Source organism: Zosterops lateralis, assembly GCF_965231275.1.
Source record: "Zosterops lateralis genome assembly, chromosome: 2".
In the NCBI taxonomy this organism is placed as follows: domain Eukaryota; kingdom Metazoa; phylum Chordata; class Aves; order Passeriformes; family Zosteropidae; genus Zosterops; species Zosterops lateralis.
In genome coordinates, this window is record NC_139763.1 from 40,146,599 (window position 1) to 40,165,697 (window position 19,099).

General features: G+C 38.8%; 1 protein-coding gene across 2 annotated transcripts in view; it reads right to left on the minus strand.

Moving 5' to 3' along the window:
• Window positions 1-19,099, minus strand: part of CLYBL (citramalyl-CoA lyase) — a 166,041-nt gene that overhangs the window by 74,218 nt on the left and 72,724 nt on the right. For both annotated transcript variants that reach the window (XM_083854490.1, XM_083854489.1), the window contains exon 2: window positions 3,617-3,806. In XM_083854490.1, the coding sequence (XP_083710616.1) occupies window positions 3,617-3,806 (190 nt within the window). The remainder of the gene's footprint in view (window positions 1-3,616; window positions 3,807-19,099) is intronic.

The window sequence follows — 19,099 nt, forward strand, 5'->3', positions numbered from 1 at the left end:
GAAAGTAAGAAATGCAGACCCCAAAATGCCAAGCAGATTAGGGTATGGGTATGGGTTCCCCTCTTCTGGTGCTCTCTGTCAGACATTAGAAAACATAATTTTGAGGGTAAGGCACAGGAAAGGAAATCTTTCAAAACTTCATTGAGAGAAAATATTGCATAGAAAGTAGTTACATATTTTTATTTTATGGCTGCAGCTTCAAAAGCTGCTACTGCAACCACATGCAGTTTTGCAAATGCAGTTTCAGTAATAGGAAGCTCATCTTCCTCATTTCCTTCTGAATGAGCAAGCAAATAGAGCTGCTGACATGCCAGATTATTGATCTGTCAAATTTTAACTTAATCCTAATATAAACCACACAGCATCTTGTTAAAATAGACCCATTAGATGTGGTTCAAACTTGCTGCTTGGACTTCAAACTTGCTACTTGCTTGTAGACAAGCAAGTTAGGCCCAAGGCACCGTGAACCTTCAGTCAGGTCCTGGTTTTCCTCAAATTTAACATTTCTGCAGTAGTTTGAAGAAATTCCGTAAGTAGCATTTTAAGTAATATAAGACACAGCAATAAATAATCAATTTCATCTGTACTATTTAAGAATAATGAATAAAAGACAGACTCAGCATTGCTTTGTTTCCTAGTGGGTTTTTTCCCCTCAGTTTGAAATGACCCATTTGCAATGGGCCACTGAACACTGTACTTCAATGCATGTTCTTGACATATCTTTCACACAAAGTCTCCAAACACCTCATAAACATTAATAAATTAAGCTGCAAGAGCAATAATAATTTCAGCTTCACATTCATAGAACCTAAGTCTCAAACTCTTCCTGAGTATCTGTGGCAGATGTAAAAATGAAATTCAAACTTCCAATCACTTTGAATTAGGCTTCTCTACTAAATCATGCAATCACACAGTCTAATTCAGGTTGGAAGAGATCTCAAGAGACCACCTCAAAGCAGCATTAACTACTGCTCTACACCAGGCTGATCACAACTGCATCCAGCCAAGGCTTGAATACCCTCAGGGAGGGAGGATACACCACTGATGGTCAATTTCTTCCAGTCTCTGACCACCTGAATGGGCAAGACATTCTTCCCTTGTCTCCAGTCAGCATCTCCCCTAGTTCAACCTGTGCCAAGTTTTTTTTTCCTTGTACCATTTCTAGGCTCCCCTGAGAAGAGTCTGGCTCTGCACCCATTCAGCTCCCCTCAGGAAGCAAAGTGTCCATCAAGTCCCAACTCAGCCATCTCATCCCAGGATGAAGCAGCTCAGCCCCCCAGCCTCTCTTCCAGTGCCATGATCAGCCTGATGGCCCTTCATGGCCTCCTTCCCATTGGTCAGCCTCTCTCTTGTCCTAGGATCCACAGCTTGGCACAGGGACTACACAAAGAAACTGTCAAAATCAAATGGAGAGGAAGGCCCCCTTCCCCAGATCTGCAGGGTGCAGTGGTGCCAGCACGGCCCTGGGGGTGCAAGGACACACCACTGACCCTGTGCAGCTTCTTGTACAAAGCACCCAGGGCCTTTTGGGCAGAGGTGCCTTTCTCCAGGCTTCAGGAACATCCTCCAGCCTTGACCTTTCAGTGATGACAGACAGCAGCTTCATGATGACACTCGACATCTCCCTCAGAGGCCTCCAGTGTGCCCCGTCTGGTCCCATAGACCAGCTCATTTAAATAGACCCTAACTCCATCCTCCCCTACTGTGGCTTCTCCCTCCCTCCCCTAAATTTTGCTTCTAGGCCTGAGACTGGACAGACTCTAACAATAAAGCCTGAAGTTTCATGGAGCAGTGCACCCATTTGACTGGTTTTCCTTCTCATTTTTACTGCTGATACACTTGTAGTAGCCATTTTCACTGTCCTGCTCATCCCTCACCAGTTTTGATTCTAGACAAGCTCTGAACTTCCTCATTCTGCTTCTATGAGCCTGGACCACACTTCTGTGGCTTCTTGGTAGCTTGTCCCCACTTCTACGTCCTGTCTGCTTTCTTTTTGCATTTAAGCTCATGCAGAGGCTCATCTGTCGTCTCAAGTTTCCATTACCAATTCTCCCCCTAATTTCTTTGAAATCTTATACCCAGTGGCACAACTTCACTTCAACAGAGCTAGAATTTTACCACCCTTGAGAAGCTACTACTGTCAACTTTGTCATCTTGATAATAAAACTTTGTTTTTCTGTCATTTTTTATTACAAATAAATGCTTATGCTATAAATTATTAGATATAATTAAACTGCCCCTAAAAATACTCCAGTTTGATACACAACTACATCATGTATCATCTTACAGCAGCAGCCTCTGAAATGTGATGAAACAATACTGATTCACTGTGACAGGAGATATAATCTTAGTCTTTCAACATAGAATTTTAGCAATTGAAAAATGCTTTCCAATCATCTTTGGCAGTACACAGGAACATCCAGCAGTGCTATTTTCACTTTTCAGAATTAAAATAGGTACATGCAAACCCTGTAAAACTTTTCCTTTCCAACATACCTGTAAAGAGCTGAAGGTTAAAGAGAGCACTATCCCAGAGAGTCCTTCTGGAAAGCATTAACTCACAAGAAAAAGAAAGGAATAAAATTTCATCCACATTTTTGAAAGGACATGGGAAAATTTTCAAGCCTGTTTTCCTAACTTTTTGGAGAAGACATTTATACGCAAACCATAAATGCTGCTTGCTGTAGTCTGAAGCATGGAGACACAGTTAGGAAAACCAACAAATATGAAAATAATGTGACAGCAAACTTACATTCCTGTTGAGAAATAGCTTTCACTAGGAAACATTTGCACTAATTTCTTGTATACATTGGTTAAGATGGCTGACTTGGCAGTTATGTATAAGGCTGGACTCTGATCTTAAAAGTCTTTTCCAACCTAAATGATTCTATGATTCTAAGACGTGGAACATACTAAAATGGTTACTTCCATATATTAAAAAAAAATTGTTTGCCAGTGAAACTGAATGCACATTAGATTAATTCTCTCTTTTTCCACAGTTTAATGTTAACAAAAACTTGGCACAGGTACTTTACACATCTACATCTATCTCCCACCCTGCCGTCCATCCCTGTTCCAAACACTGATGTGCTCAGGATCTAACTTCTCCTTCCTTGAGAAACATCCCTAACAGCATTTCCCCCCCAAATTTCATTTTTTGGAAAGCATATCTTTCCAAACCTTCCAAGGCTCAAACCTAGACACACACTGTTTTGCTCACAATCTGAAGATGCTTTTATTTCTATAACAAATCGCCCACCTGGTGATTCTGAACTAATGCTTCCTTTCCCACTTCTCTTCTTACAGACTGTTTCTTCCTCTTCCTTAAGAAATGTGTTGCAATAATAACAGTATCTCCCACTCTTCTGTGATGACAGCTTATGCCCAGTTCTGTATTCCTGCAAAACTCCCTCCTTGCTTACTCACACGGGATCTCTTTGAGTTCTGGGTAACCAGATTTTCCCAACGCCTTCACAAAGCCTATCACTGTGACATTACTTTGTGTATCTTAAGATTATCTTTGTCTTTCTGGTTGTCACTTCCCCAAGGCAAAGGCAATGTTTTTCCACAAGTTCTCTTTAGTGCTGATTATATCACACAGACAATTTTTAATTACCTTTCTGTTCAGAGCAACACCATCTTCACAGTCCAACACTGCACAATCTACATTGAGTGATGGGATTTTTCTTATCTTCTTTTCATCATCTGCAGGTACATACAGCACAGCCCGTCTGGGAACATACTTGTGTGATGATGTAAAGCGATAACTAAGCTTAGGAACACCAGCTGGTAGCAGAGAATCCACCCTGTAAAGGATATTGTTGAAATTAGACTATTGGCAGCAATGCTGTAATTAATACTTGACTATATTTTAAAAGCAAACATTTCTACCTAGATAGGGGCTGGTTTTGGGCTATTTATATTTTTTTTTCCCCTTTGGAAGAGCCAAGTTAGGGAGATATCAGTATTACAGTTAATTACAATATAAAACCCCAAAACCACTGTGTTCAATAGAAGTTGCAAACATAATTGAAGACCTGCCAGGGCTGAGGTTTATCCATGCAGCCTTAATTACATTGCCCGTTCTGGGTGCTACGGCAAGTATGGAATAGAGAAAGGTGGTGGTTAGTTTTTTCCCTGTCATAGGACTCCTCTGTAGGATGCAGACTGTGCTGGGAAAGGATCAGGAGTGCTTTGGGGAGGAGGCTGCTATCTGCCACATTTCCTCCAGGAGCTGGATGCCATGCTGTGAATAAAGCAGGGGTCCTGGTTAAAACAAGCACTGGTTTGTGAAGTTCGTTTTGCAACCTTAGCATTATATCAACAAATGTATTTGCATGGAAATTTTAAATAAGCAAGATGGATGGAGAGGGAAATGAAGAAAACAGAATGAAAACCCCATGTAGTGTGGAACCTTGCTACTCTCTTCAGATCCACAGCACAGAGTTCATAAACCCACCAGCATCAGCAGCAGGTTTTTGGCTGTGGTGTCCTTTAAAATTTGTAAATGCTTTGTGCACCACACTTCAGTGCAGGTGTGAGCCTTTGGTGCCACATGGCTTGAGAGGATAACATCCCTGTGGCCCATAGGTGTGAGATCTGGGGTGGTCTCCACCACGTTCAGACATTCCTGGTGAGGACCCAGCTAACCCAGGCAGGAGCTGGGTTAGTGCACTTGGAGGCTGTGGGACTGCCAGAGGAGGCTGCTCTTGGGTGCCATGGGGAGCTTGCTTTGCTCCACAATTACAAGCACAGAGAAATAAATTATAGAGGGTGCCACTGTGTTTCTTGGCCTTCCAAAAAAAAAAAAAAAAAACAACAAAAAAAACCAAAAAAAAACAAACAACAAACAAACAAACAAACAAACCCAAAAAAACCCACAAAACCCCCCCCCCCCCGCCAAAAAACCAAACCAAAACAAAACAAAAGAAACCCACCAAACCTTGCCTTCTCCTGTTCCTCCCCACTGCATGCTGTAGCCCTCAGGCCTATTCTGCTACATCAAAGATGAGGCCAAAATAAGACAATTTACCTTCATACTAGGCACAAGGCACTTATACCATGAAATAATCCTACCATATAACACCACTATGCATTATCATGTATATTATTCAGCACTTTGAATAATGCAAAGCTTTCCTAGCACCATGCTGAACATGCCATTATTGCCTCATGTCAGGGACCCATGCATTTTCCTATGCCCTTCTTAAATAATGCTTCGCAAGTTGCCAGACTTGAACAACACATGGCTACACACACATGTGGATTTTCAAAGCAAACATGACTAACGCTCTCAAATGCTTGGAAATGAGTTCAGACAATCTAAATCAGAGCCAATGCAGTATGTCACCGACAGACTGCTGTAATACTTGCCTTTCTAAGCTGAATCTGCTGAAGAACCCTCTCTTTCCCTAGAGTGTGCACCCTAAAAGCTGAATGTAAAACTTGGGTTAAAAATATGAAGAAAGCTCTTGGCACATTTTACCTCAGTAAACTAAATTGAAAAGGAAAATTATTCTGTCATCCGATCTGCTGCATTTCTGCCTATTCTGTGTGGATCCTCTTTAAGAGCTACAAAAACCACTGCCAGGCTCTTCTGGTAATCCTTAATTCAGTTTAAGAAATGGGACACCTTGACAGTTAAATAGAAATTATTTTATTAAAAATGCCAGTGTTACCCTCGTTAATAACAGCAACAGCTTCAAGACTCAGGTGGTGGAGGTCCTATCTACACCTGGAGACACGCAACTGAAATTTACTGAGCCCCCAAAGTACTTTCTTTGGCTCTCTCTCACAAACTACTTCATGTTTCCTGCTTCAGGCTGAAGTGGGGATGGTAACAGAACTTGTAACAACTCAAGTGGCTGCTAGACAAATCCACTTAATCTCATTTTCTTGCAGTAGTACACTTTGGGAGAACAAGGACTAGGTGGAAGAGTGGTTTATCTCAAATGGAAAGAGGAGGATCTTTTTTCAGTGTGGCACAGAGGTCAGTAAAGAAGTCTGCAATCCTTCCCTAAACATATATGAGAGAACAAAAGTGATTAGTTTCTATTCTTTTTCTCTGATGGCTTCAGCCTTGTGGTTCCCAAGGGCACAAAGGAGTCAAAGAGCTCAGTCCATTAATAGTTAACTCCAGCCTAGAGCCAAGCAGCCCCTGAAGCACCTTTAATGACTGCCTCTCACCAACCCTCCAACCCACCAGAAACCTGATAGACGTGGCTAACACCATAATCTCAGAGCATGCTGAGATGAGATGTATCTTCTGTCACACATGTTTCCCAGGATTTCTTCTGGGCTGTCATCAAACCAAGCTCTGTTTGACCAGCCATTTTCCTCTCACTGCTGCAAGCCCCATGAAGGCAGCCCTGCTCTGCATACCACACACAATGTTGTGTAGCTGAAAGCACCATTACCTGCAGACCAGATTTAGTCAGGTGTCACCATCCACGTCTATGAACTTGTATTTAGACGAAGGAGCAGTACAGCCTCCTCAGCAGACCACCTGACTCCAAAGAAGTGATACACTTAATCCATTAAAACGTCATCATTTAATAGGCTTAATGCTGGAAATGCTACTGCCTGGTGACTATTGGTTTCTACACTTCACCTAAAGAACTTTTAGCCACATGGGCTCAAACAACGGGTTTCTCAGGTCACAAATTATTATAAAAATATACTGTTGGTAGGATATATTAGCAAGTTGAAGAATAAATAATTTTTTCAAAAGGTATGGCCAGGAAAAAAATATATACAGCAGGAGCTGGTGTAAGTGGACCAACACAGAATCCTTCTCCTTTCAAAACTAACACCTCTAGAAATACTAATATAAAATAAGAGTTTTCAACAAGTATTTTTAGGTGTGACTGCAGTAAATGGTATCACATGCTAATTCTCTGACATATACTCTTTGACATATATTCTTTAATCATCACTGTGCATTTTCCTTGCAAAGTCATATTTTATGTTCTGCAATAAAAAAGCAGAGGAAGACATGGATTAATTAATAGATCCATTTGTCTATAGACTTATTTTAAACAGTGGCAAGGCTTGGGGTGCTCCGTATATGAGCAGTTAGCTACTTTAGTAGAAAACACTCTCCTGATTATCTTGACTTCTGTTATTTTGATAGAATAAAGAAATCCCCAGCAGTTGCTTTTTTAGGACAAAAAACCCACACAGCACTGCAGTCTCGATTATACTGTTAACCCTGTGCCATAAAGAGGAGGAAAATCTTACATATGTTTCCTGGCTCCAAGTATTTTAATGATTCAAACTAAGCTTGACTATGTTTTAAACTAAACACATGGACAAAAGCCAAGTGAATTTGCTAAGACAATGTTTCTTCCTTTAAGCACTGTAAGTTAAAACAAGGACTAAGCTATTGGGTAATGCTCATTAAATTGTTTTACAGCAGCATATTTTCATTCATAGCATCTGGCAGCATGCTGAGTGCTCTTGGGTTTTGGAAATAAAGCTAAATTTCTTCAGCAAACATAACACTCTACTAAAGTCTTCATCAAATATGTAAAAGTAGCTGGCAAGTTAAAGTTACTCATGGTCCTCCGAGAACCATTTCACCCAAGAGTGAATAGTTCATCCTCAGAAAGGAGAAAAGAAAACCTATTTGACTACTAAGAGACACTGCAGTTTGCAACAGCAGCCACAGAGTGTGACTACGAACAGTGAAATTACCCCAAATTATGCAGATTTCCCTGCTGTAAACTGCATTTTCACATTCCAGCATTGCTCATACTCAAACACAGACTTAACTGCACACACCTGTGCAGTCACATCGGAGCCAACAACATACAGCTCACGAAGTAAAGTACTCGCACAAGTCATTTCCAGCACTCTAACCTGTGTCTCTGTTCTCTGTTTATTTGCTAAATCAAATCAGCCCTGGAAGATCTGCCAAACACACAGAAAAATATTCATTGTTCAGTAGGCCAAATCTTTCCTTTTACAATCTTTGGCATAGTGTTGGCAAAGTGTTTGCAAAGAACATTTTTAGACATTTCATTAAAACTATTAAAAAATCTGAATAATTTCCACAACATGTATTTTTGACCTCTGTGCATGTAACTGCATACCACGATATCTGCGGAGCTGTGAAAGAAGGACAGAAGTGATCCAAGACCCACAACACCCCCTGAACAAGACCCGGCTAGAGCAGGAAAACCTCTTACAAATTATTTTTGCAATACATGATAAAAAAACCTACTCCGGAGAAAACATCATGGCTTTCCTGTGTTGAATTTACCCGGGAGTAGCACACCACTGCACACAAATAATCTGCCAAAAACAAAGGAAACTTCTATGGAATTACAAAGCCCTGCAATTTGCATAGTAATTCTTTCTAATTAAGAAAAGAAGATACAAGTTGTTTGTTATAAACATCAGCAGGCCCTGTGCAAATACGAAGGGCTCGCAGCCGCGCTGAGTATTTGTCGAATCAAAGCGACTCGCTGGAGAGTTTTATTGGTACAGCTGCGGCACATGCATTTTATCACACATGCTAATAATCCTGGTTATGGCACTAACATTTTAATCATTTGTTCTCTGGGCTTGTTTCTCAAACAATTAGCACTAATGAATGGCCAAAATACCTCGGATCATATATGTCTAATTGCAGTCAAGAGCGGTTATTGTCCGCATGTACATTTCAATTCACCTCTGGGGATAATGTTTGTTAATTGTATTTCTTTATATAGCAAGTGAAAAAAGGCTGTTCACTCAAAAAGGGACTAAGTGTTCTCTTCTTTCCCTTTGTTCCCACAAGAAGCTAAAGTCACTTCAAGAGGCACTTAATCCCATCATCCATGGTTACAATTGCCTTACAGCATCAATCAAAAAGAATCTGAAGTAAAATGATGCAGCTATATTGTGTAATTAAAAGCAATTCAGGTAGTTATTACTTGGGGCATTTTCCAGGTCCAAATACTTAAAATGGCACTGCGGGGATTCTAAATACTGTAGTGTTTTAAATTTGGTGAACTACAATATCTCACAGAGAAAGGGAAGGAATATGCAAAAAAAAAAAAAAAAAAATCTCCTAGTGTGTATTGTAAAGCAAAAGAAAAGAGGAGGAACAGCTAACGTTTGAAGTGACAAAATCTACAAGTCTCCATATAAAAGGGAAATAAAAATATCAAGAAGAGAGAAAAGGGGAGGAAAAAGAAAAGGACAGCAGTTTTCAAGGAAAAGAAATTCCTTGTAATTGTTAAAAAGTTAACATGTGAAAAAATGCTAACATTTCCTTGAACGGAAAACAAAAGCTCATGTCACAAGCTTTACCATCAGAATATAGGAATACAGGTCCCCAAAATCTTAGTGCTCTCCTAGTGGAAATAAATCTGGGTAAAGCAAACAGCTCTTCTTTAGGAGGAAAAAAAAAAAAAAAAAAAAAAAAAAAAAAAAAAAAAAAAGAAAAGATGAAAAAGAAAATACTTAGGTTAAAAGTGAAGAGTTATGATATTTACTTTTGAATAAAATGTAAGGGAAGGAACTTTACATAAGAACTGCTGCTAACCCTGATCCAATTATGCTGAAATTAAAACTGGGGGGTTATCAACATACCAAACACTTTTGATTTCTTTCTTTGTTCCAGACTCAGTACGGTCATTTCCCTGACCCTCAAAAAACTAATTAAGAAACCCCCTAAACCTAAGCCCTTGCCAGGGCAGGCAGAAGCCACCAGCTCTCATGGTTTGAGATCTCTTGACAAGCAGTTTTCTTTACCAGGAGAGGCTTTATCTGATTTCAAACTTCCCACCATAAGGCTGACACTATCTCACACAGATGTAATGTGAAGATTAATTCCCCTGAAGCTAATGGAAAACATAAAATTGGTCCCCCAAAAGTGTGAAGGTGAAAGAATAAACCCTAACAGTTCCATAGCATCCTAAGGGAGACAGGCGGTCGGCACCCAGCTGCAGGGACTGGAGAGAGCGGTGAGCTGAAGAAGTGCTCACAAAAACTCAGCGAATTAAGAAATTTAACCCCCGTAACAACCAGCTTTGGATATCAAAAGGGACAGATTGGAGGGGGTTGCTCCTGAGAGCGCTTGCCTGCTGGAAAAACTGTAGCAGGAAGAAACGAAAAGGGGGCTTCCAAGTGACCTTTCACAAGCACTCACTCCAACTGATCAGGACACATTGCATTATAGCCAAAAAACAGAGAGCTGAACCAAATGGGGAAGGAGAGCCCCACTGATTAAAAAAAAAAAAAAAAATCATGACGCAGAGAAGTGTGGAAGTGTGAGTGGAAATGAAAACTGAGCACCAAATCTAAAGCAATTTTAGGGAAAATATGTGTCTCTATCTGCTATTTGTATTTTTTCCTATCTCCAATAAATCATTGTAAGTCATATAACTGGGCACCAGAGAAAAGACTGAATACAAAACGAGGAACTTACTGGCAAAGGCTTAAAATCACGGACCCCTAAGCCATAAAATGATAAAAGGCTATCATAGGTTAAATAGTTAACCAAACTTTCTCCTCCTACCAGCACTAAATGTAAAAAAAAAAAAAGACCTTTTATTTACCCCATCATGTTCTTTCAACTACATTTGACCCTGTTGTTTTGGTTCACTCAGAGCTCCATCATGCCTTAAATTGCTTTGACTGAAGATCAGGCACTTTTTTCTTCTCAATTCAAAATGGCCAAATTAGACAGCTAAGATAAAAATAAAAGGACCACTGGCTTCTCACATTACTAACGTCTCCTGTTTTTAGGGCAGCAAAAATAGTGTGTTTGTGAGGAAGAGGAGAGTGCTATGGTTCTTTGACTTAAGAAGCGAATTTTAAAAGAGATTTAAATAATGGCTCAGGGTGACAAGGGCTGTTGCTTCCTACTAATGGCAACAGGCTGCTCGTCTCGGGCAGACTCTGTGTGTGTGTGTGTTTGCTATCATCCAAGGTTAATTGGTGTCCTGTCTTGGGGAGCTTTAGCATATGTGACATACAGTTGAGGCTTTGCTCCCTTCCTTACGGTGTGGATAACTCTGAATAACTCATCATGCCCATAAAGTATTCTCGAGCTGAGTTGTACCTCGCTTTGCTTTTACTATTGACAAAGTATCTGGCTTCTTGGGAAGCTTTCTGCTGCTTAATCAGACCCACAGCACTGTAGGGCAACAGAAAAGCACTCTCTCTGTCTGTAACACATTCACTTTGCCAGTTGCACCTAAAGAACATGTAGTTAAGATAACAATTAATTTCTCTGTCTTCCTAAATATAAAGATATAGAAATAAACACCAAGTATGGACAGGTTTTAAGAAAATTTTAAGTGCTTTAATTTATTTAACTAATTCAGTTTCTAAGTTGCATTTTTAAAATCTACAGCACTAAAGAGATTTTGCAAAATTTTGTTTAGCTGTATGTTTTCTTAAGGGAAACTCTTGCATTACATTTTTTTAAGAGAATTGCCACTAGCAGCTGCAACAGAAATTTGCAGCATGTTCTAAATACCAAAAACATCCCACAATAAAAATGAAGATCCAATACCAATATCGAGAGATTTAGAAAAAAATACGCCTTTTTTAAGGTGTGCATTGAGAAGTGAGAAGTAAGAAGATACTGTTTTGGATGTATTTTTGGGTTTTGTGTACAGACAAATATGCACCAAGTGTTATCAGAGCTGTGTGGCACAAAGGAAATGCTTTAGAGGCTAAGAATCTTCTAATTCAGGGGGAGGATTAGGCATATATAACCAACAAGCTGCCCTGGAACATCCCATGCCAAAATCTGTCTTAGGAAGTGACCATATAAAACCCACACATCTGCAACGGTTGCCTTTTATACATTCAGACCCACCCTGGTGGCCTCTGCGGAAAAGCTGAACTTTGAAGAGATTCTTTATGTCACTGCAAAATCACTCTTGGCTCTTCCAGTTCTCCCCTCCATCTTACCATCAGGTACTTTCTTCTCTTGCTCTGAATTCTGCCCCAGCCTTTTCACACACTGAATTTACAGGTGTACCCATCTCGGTGTACATACAGAAAAATTGGTAACTATGTTTGAGCAGAATTTCTTTTCTTACTGAACATGCTTTTCCCCTCTTTTCTTCCCCACTCTCCTCTATTCCCTCGGCGTCGGTTCCCACACCAGGACACTGGGAGCATCTCCACCACTGAGCTCTTGCAGCCCCAGCCACCGGTCCAGCTGTGTGCGCATTGGCTAAATGCTACAAGGTCAAGATCGAGACCAGGATTCAAAAATTCCACGCTAATTACTGTGATTAAAGTCTGAGTCCCAAACTCATCCAAAGGCTCCTGAGCAGTTTAGGAGCAGGCTGCTAATGAGTTATATACAAAATAAGAAACAGGCACTTGATAAAGTCAGAATCAATAAAGTGCCATTCCTGCCTGTTAAAATGATCTTGTCATCCATAACAGAGAGTCACTATGTTCACCAGAGCCTGTGCAGGTTAGATATCTATGTCTGCATGGCATGAGAGAAACAGAGAACAGTAAAATCCTTGAAATCATTTTTGATTTATATCTGAGTTAAAATAAAATTACACTAAAGTTGTGAATGACAATATTTAGCAGAAGGAAATGAATGAACTGTCAATATACTAGTGATGTAGAAGTCAGAAGAAAGAAATAATTTGTCATCCACTTTGGGTCTTTCAGAATTTCTGATTTTTTTATTGCAAACTGTTGTTTTCCTAGTTTTGGCTGTGGTGGGGATATTTTACAAACTGAAAGTACCTTCACACTTCTAAGAATTTTTCACTGGTAGACCATATTTTATCTCAATTTGCAATTTACGCCAGTCTACACTTAGTCAAGCCACAAACATTTTGATTATTCCTGTACTTAGAAACATAGGTAAAATATAATAATAAATAAAGCACAGACATTTTTACCATGTAGAAAAAGCAAACAACATTGCAGTCTTCTCTGCATCTTGAAATTGGTCCTGTAAATCCACTTAAGCATGTGCCTAGCCCAAAGAAATCAAAAGGACTAGTCAAACACTTACAGTTAAACATGTTCTTAAGTGCCTTCAGAATGGACATTAATTTTGAATTATGAAACTGTTCGACTTCCATGTGTTCTTAGGCTATACATGGGTCAACCTGCTTTTTTCAGGTTTTTGTATAGAGACTTGTACAAAATTGAGACTTTGATGTATACAGATGCTATCCAAGTGGTGAATATCTTTTAAACAATATAAAGCTACTCAATTTCAGCTGGGGAAAAAAACCAAACCTGTATGATATTTTCAGAATAAGATTAAAAGTAAAAATGCGATTTATGTTTAACCAAGAATTATTCTGTAGAATTATTATATTATGCAGAGGAATTATTAAGTCAAAGAATTATTTTGTATTAAACTGGACTCATTCAGAACCTGTGCCAAATAACTAAGCAGTGAAGAACAATTTAGCAAGCAATTAGTAAATATTAAAGCACTGAAGAACAGAAGTATAAAACTACAATGCACTGCAATTACATCAAAAAAGAGAAAATGTTGTAATTACATCAAAACTGATGCAACATGACAGAAAAAAGGAACGAATACACGATGCTATTAGTTCAACAGCAATTGCGGCAACACTAATTGAAAACCAACCGCTCTCTGGTTTTGAATACAAGTCTGGTGGAAATTTTAAAATATTTCCTAAGCGGACAATAAAGAAGAACACTTACAAATCCTGCAGTGCTCCAGGCAACACTTAACTTTGGAAATGTCTACAGGCAGAAATACTACCCTGCAATATGGTTCAGGATGGCACAAACAAGCATCTGTGTTTATTTTTTAACTAGTGGATTTATAAGAGCAATGAAATCCCTACATAAGCATTTTATATTGACCTGATATGGACTTACTGTTTTAACCAGCTTTTTAACTAACTCCACAAGTTAATAAAGGCAACTACATGAATCCTTACTGCCTACACATTAAGATAAGAGAAGCATTCATTAAGCAATATCCAGACTGTTTTAATTACAGGAATATCATTCTTATTTGTAATATAATGTTTGTTAAGTACAGTATAACATTTTCTTAAAATGCCCCAGAGGCAGTTAAACTCTTGATTAGCTATTAAAAAAAAAAAAAAAAAAACAAAACTCCCTTAACTTCAATCGCAGGAGTTAATGCCTACTGCAATGACATTCCAGCACTTATAATCATGCAAAAATGTCATATGCAAATCTTATTAGCCATGAAAACATTATATAATATAAAATGAATCTTCTGTGCTGTTAGCACTACTCAATGTTAGCAAAACGTTGGAATCTTTCTATGATGATTGTGGTAGTAACAATAATAAGCCCAGCCCTATTTCCTTTGAAAATCACATCAATTGAAAAACAGCTCTTATTTTATTAATTTCAAAATATAGCAAGGAATTCCCAAAAATTCTGACTTCTGTATTTTCATTGCCTTTAATTATATCTCTGTTCTATTAGCCAATGTTAAAACATACCAAACTAGTGGCAGTGGGTGGATTAAAAAACATTATAAAGAGAAAACTTTAATGATCTCCAGTAAATAAACACTTTATTTAAGTGCTTTATTATCCAATAATGAAACTTTCTTTTTTTCCCCTGCCTTTTCCAGTACATTACAAAATTTAACATTATTACTGTTATTGTACAGAGGACAATGAAAGATCTACATTTTCTTCAGTATTTGTTCTGCATCTACCCCTTATTCCATACATCTCTTGAAAAAAAAGCTGTTTATTTTTTATTTGCTAACATTGCCAAGAATTTAAAAAATCGTGAACAACGTGATGCATTAAAAATTGCAATATTTTTTAAAATGCATATTGAAACATTATTTTCTGATTCTGTGTCCCTCACATTGTATTTTCAAGCTTTCTCAGAAATAAAAATTTTCTTGAAAAATAAAAAATAAGTTAAAGGTGAGACTTCAGGAATCTAGGATTAAAGGAAATAATAAATACAGTGACATCAATGATAAATAGGTGACAGTTGTCAGCTCATTTTGATCTTTCACATAAGCAGCTGAAGGACAATTTTATTATATGGGAACAGGCATGCCAAACCATAACTCAGCAATGGCCCTCCAAATCATATCCTTTGTAAGGTCAGTAAACTAAAAATTGCAAATTTAGCACCCACCAGTCTCTTCAAGCTCAGCACCTCTATCCACAGAGTTCCCCATAGTGAGTGATCAGCATTTGCTACCCTGAAAGGGACAAAACCCCCCACTCTACTGAGCTGGTGGGTCAGGTCCTGCCACCCCCAGGGGTGCATATTTGGGGGGTGTGGTCAAAGCCCTGAGTGCACCTTTCAAGGGTGGATTCAGCCATAATCCTCCTCCTGACTCAGGCAGTTCCTGATGTCCCTTGAGGAGGTGAGCATGCCTGGGGAAGATGAACCCCACCTCAGGGTGTCCACAGCAGAGAACCAATTTCAAGGAACACATTGGTCATATCATTACAGCCTGTCCTAGCAGGCTTTGCTGTGTAGGCAAGCTTAGAGACCATAAAGGTGCTGAACCTACCAGGCAGTTAATATGAATGTGTGATGGATGATAAACATTGGCCAAGGAATACATTTTAACACTAAATCAGAAGATTGCTATAGCTATTCTTTTTTTTAACCCTATTCCTAAACTACTGTTGCAATTTAATTCTCTAAACATTTTCACAGAAGTCTTCAGATTAGTTTTGCCACACTCCAGGAAACTCAGAAACCTGTCCTAGAACCATGGCTCTCAGGTCCCTGTTTCAGATCCCCCACTTAGAAAGTCCCATTCCATGTTATGGTCAGTTCACCATCAACATGGACATTTTAAAAAGTCAATTGAATGTCAACTTCTGATGAAAATCAACTTCTCTGCAAATCACAATTATTTTATTTTCAGTAAAAAAAAAAAAAAAAAGTGTAATTATCAGGTAGCAGCTCTTTTTGGGGGCACCTGATGGGGCTGTGCAAGTGCAAGTGCAAGCACTCCTCTTTTATTACATGCTCTGTGGAAGTTTCTTATCTGTATTTCCCAGGTGAGATTACTTGTGTGGTTATGGTTCCTATAACATATATTTACTGTGGCCAGTGAACACATGAGAAGGCCCACTGACACCTAGGCAAAGCTGAAGAATGAAAGCTGCTCCCCTCACCAATGGCCTTGTTTCACAGGGATGCCCCTTTTCTCCCAAATGTCTGGTTCCGTCAAATGTGGATTCCCTATCTCATTGCATTGCAACGCACATCGTCATCATTGGTACCCCTCCCTTAAAACTAAAATTTAAAAAACAGCCCCATCCTTAATGGCTGTCTAGAGGGGAGGAAAGAGTTGGACATTAGAGAGAAGAGAAATTGGCAGATAGGGAAGGAAAGAAAGAGACAGAAGAAGAGGTCACCAAGCACACAGCTTGCTTGGGAGACCCATGAAGAAGAAATTCTTCCAACTGCCTTAGTTTAAGAGTGAGGGTTTTCCCCTTCTAAATTCTTGACACAGGCTGTTCAATATTTATTTAAAAATAACTGAAGAAGAAAAATCCACTGCCTCCCTTGCAATCTGCACATGTAAAGATAATGGCTTTTAGCTCATAATGATGGTACATTATAGATAAGCAAAAGTCTTGGATTACATAAAAATAAAATCTATTAGGAGAAATAGGATTAAGTCTACTTCCACATAACAGCTTTTATGACATTTAAATGAGCAGCTGTGTTTCTTTAAGTGTTATAGCATTCCACATCTGTGTAAAAACTGAATGGCAGACAGACTCTCTCAACTCATTGATATATAACCTTGTGAGGAAAAAAATCCCTGTGAAAATGCATAAAGGCATGGCTTGGCTCTCCTTTAAGTCTTCTTTAATAACCTGTGTCATGAATACAGGTTTACACTTAAGGAAATAAGACAGTTAGATGACATATGTCCTTTGTTCTGTCCTGGATAAAGAGAAAAATTATTCCATTTCTGAATCAGTCAACTTTTTTCTTTGGGTAACATTTTAGATATACTTTAGCGCAAAGGCCTTGAGATACATTTAATTCTGCAATGCATGCCAGTAATCTGTAAGAATATTAAGAAACAGTACCTCCCAAAGTTGATATTATATATAAGGAATTTGGATGGTTTGAACCAGTTTTAGTCTCACTTGGTGCTTTGTTTGCCATCATCTGTTTCCTTGCTGATAGGAAGATGTCATGTATGTTTCAATTTTTATCTTCTTCCTGAATAACACTTTAGTTGAGCTGGTGTCTCAGTAATGGCAAAACTTGTTGACAGAGATTAACATCAGATGTGGTGAAAAAAAAAAATTGTGACATATCTACTCTCTTCTCCAGAACACATCCAGCAGTCAAAGCTTTCCTCCTTTTTTGTGTCATTTGTGTTTAAAGGAGAACATGCAAAACAATGACCTCACTAGTTCAGTGTGCAAGCAAGAATGGAATGAGAGACTCCAAGCAGACATTAAATGAGGCCCACCCTTAAAGGTAAGGGTTTCTTTTGGCCTGCAGCCACAATAGTCGAGGGTGAATATTTATATGTGTACGTGCTTATGTTTTTATCTTTATGTGCTTGCATCTATCCATCCACATACACAATCTATTTATGTATTTGTGCACATATAAATGTACACATATAAATGTGTATATATGTACACATGTATAAGAAGACCCAACATGGCATAGTACAATAGCAGCACTGATCAGTGCAAAGCGGCAAAAATCATTGACTCCCATAAATCCAAGGAATAATAAAACTGTTTTTTCCCAACTTTTAGTCTCAAACATTCCTCATACTTTGCTGGAATAAACTACCTGTTCATGCATATCCAGCAAAGGTATTAGAGAGGGAATTCTCCAGTGGAATACAAAGTTTTCTCAGGACCCCATATATACTAGAGTAAAAGCTGTTCCCCCATTATTTATCAATGGCCTGCCTTGCTTTTGTAAAGCTTGAAGTATTGGCATCACACACTTTGCATCCATATATTGTGGGCATCCTGTATATCTTGCAAGTTCAGGTGTGACCCCACGTATTTACAGTTGCTACGGACTGAAGCCATGTCACAGTGAGCCAAAGCAGTGCTGTCTCTCACATCACTGCTGTCTTTGACAAATCCCTGCCAGAATGAACAAGCCATGTGTTTTTTGCCACAAGTGACACTCCTCCTTTCCACTTCATCTCTTGGAGCTCAATATTTTTAGCCACAAAAAAGTGAACTCCAAATCCATCTCCTCAGTAAGGTCAGTAAACTAAAAATTGCAAATTTAGCACCCATCCTCTTTTCCTTGATCCTGCTCATACTACTTTGGTGGTGAAGAAGGGAATTTAGGGGCTGTTTCACCAATTCTCTACCAGTATATGTTAATAGGGGGGAAGAAAGACTAATGGCTAAAACAGGCATCTACAGCAGTACCCAGAGGCATTAAACTGAGCCACAAAAGTGGGGGGTAGGGAGAATAGATAATAATTCTTTCCTTTTTTCCTTTTGAGAAACACCAGGATAAGGTGGGGCATACTCTTGCCATGAGTATCTAAAGTGTCTTTCCCAATCTAAATTATGTTCTCCTTCCCTCTCCTAAGGGCCCAGTCTGAGCTGTGAAAGCTGCAGCTGAGACCTTAGAAAAACAGACTCTCTTCCTGTCCTAAGCAGATATAATGTAAATTGTTTTCCCACCATGACAGCAGTCATTCATGCTAACTTGAGCATTTTGAAGATGTTGTTAGATTTCAATCCACAAAAAGGATATTGTAACTATTAGTAAGTACATTTATTCATGCCTCTGTGGCTTATATTAATTTGAAAAATAAATAACCAATAGTTAAGTTGCATATGGTTCAAATATTCTGTTTCATTATTTTCTAACCTCTGCAAAAATGTTCCTGTTATGAAAAAAAACAGAAGACAGATTCTAGACCAGGACAGATTGAATTATGGAGAAGTGAAGATACAAGAGGCTGGAGAGACAAATAAGATTTCAGCTGACTGCAGTATATTTATTACCCTGTAATTTTAACAGACATTCACATCTTGATTCAAAATACTTTTGTTACTCTCTACACCTTTTCCATTGCTTGGAAACAGCTATCAACAAACCAATGTTTAACCTACCACAAGGAATATTAGGGTGGCTTTGAAAACCAGGAAAA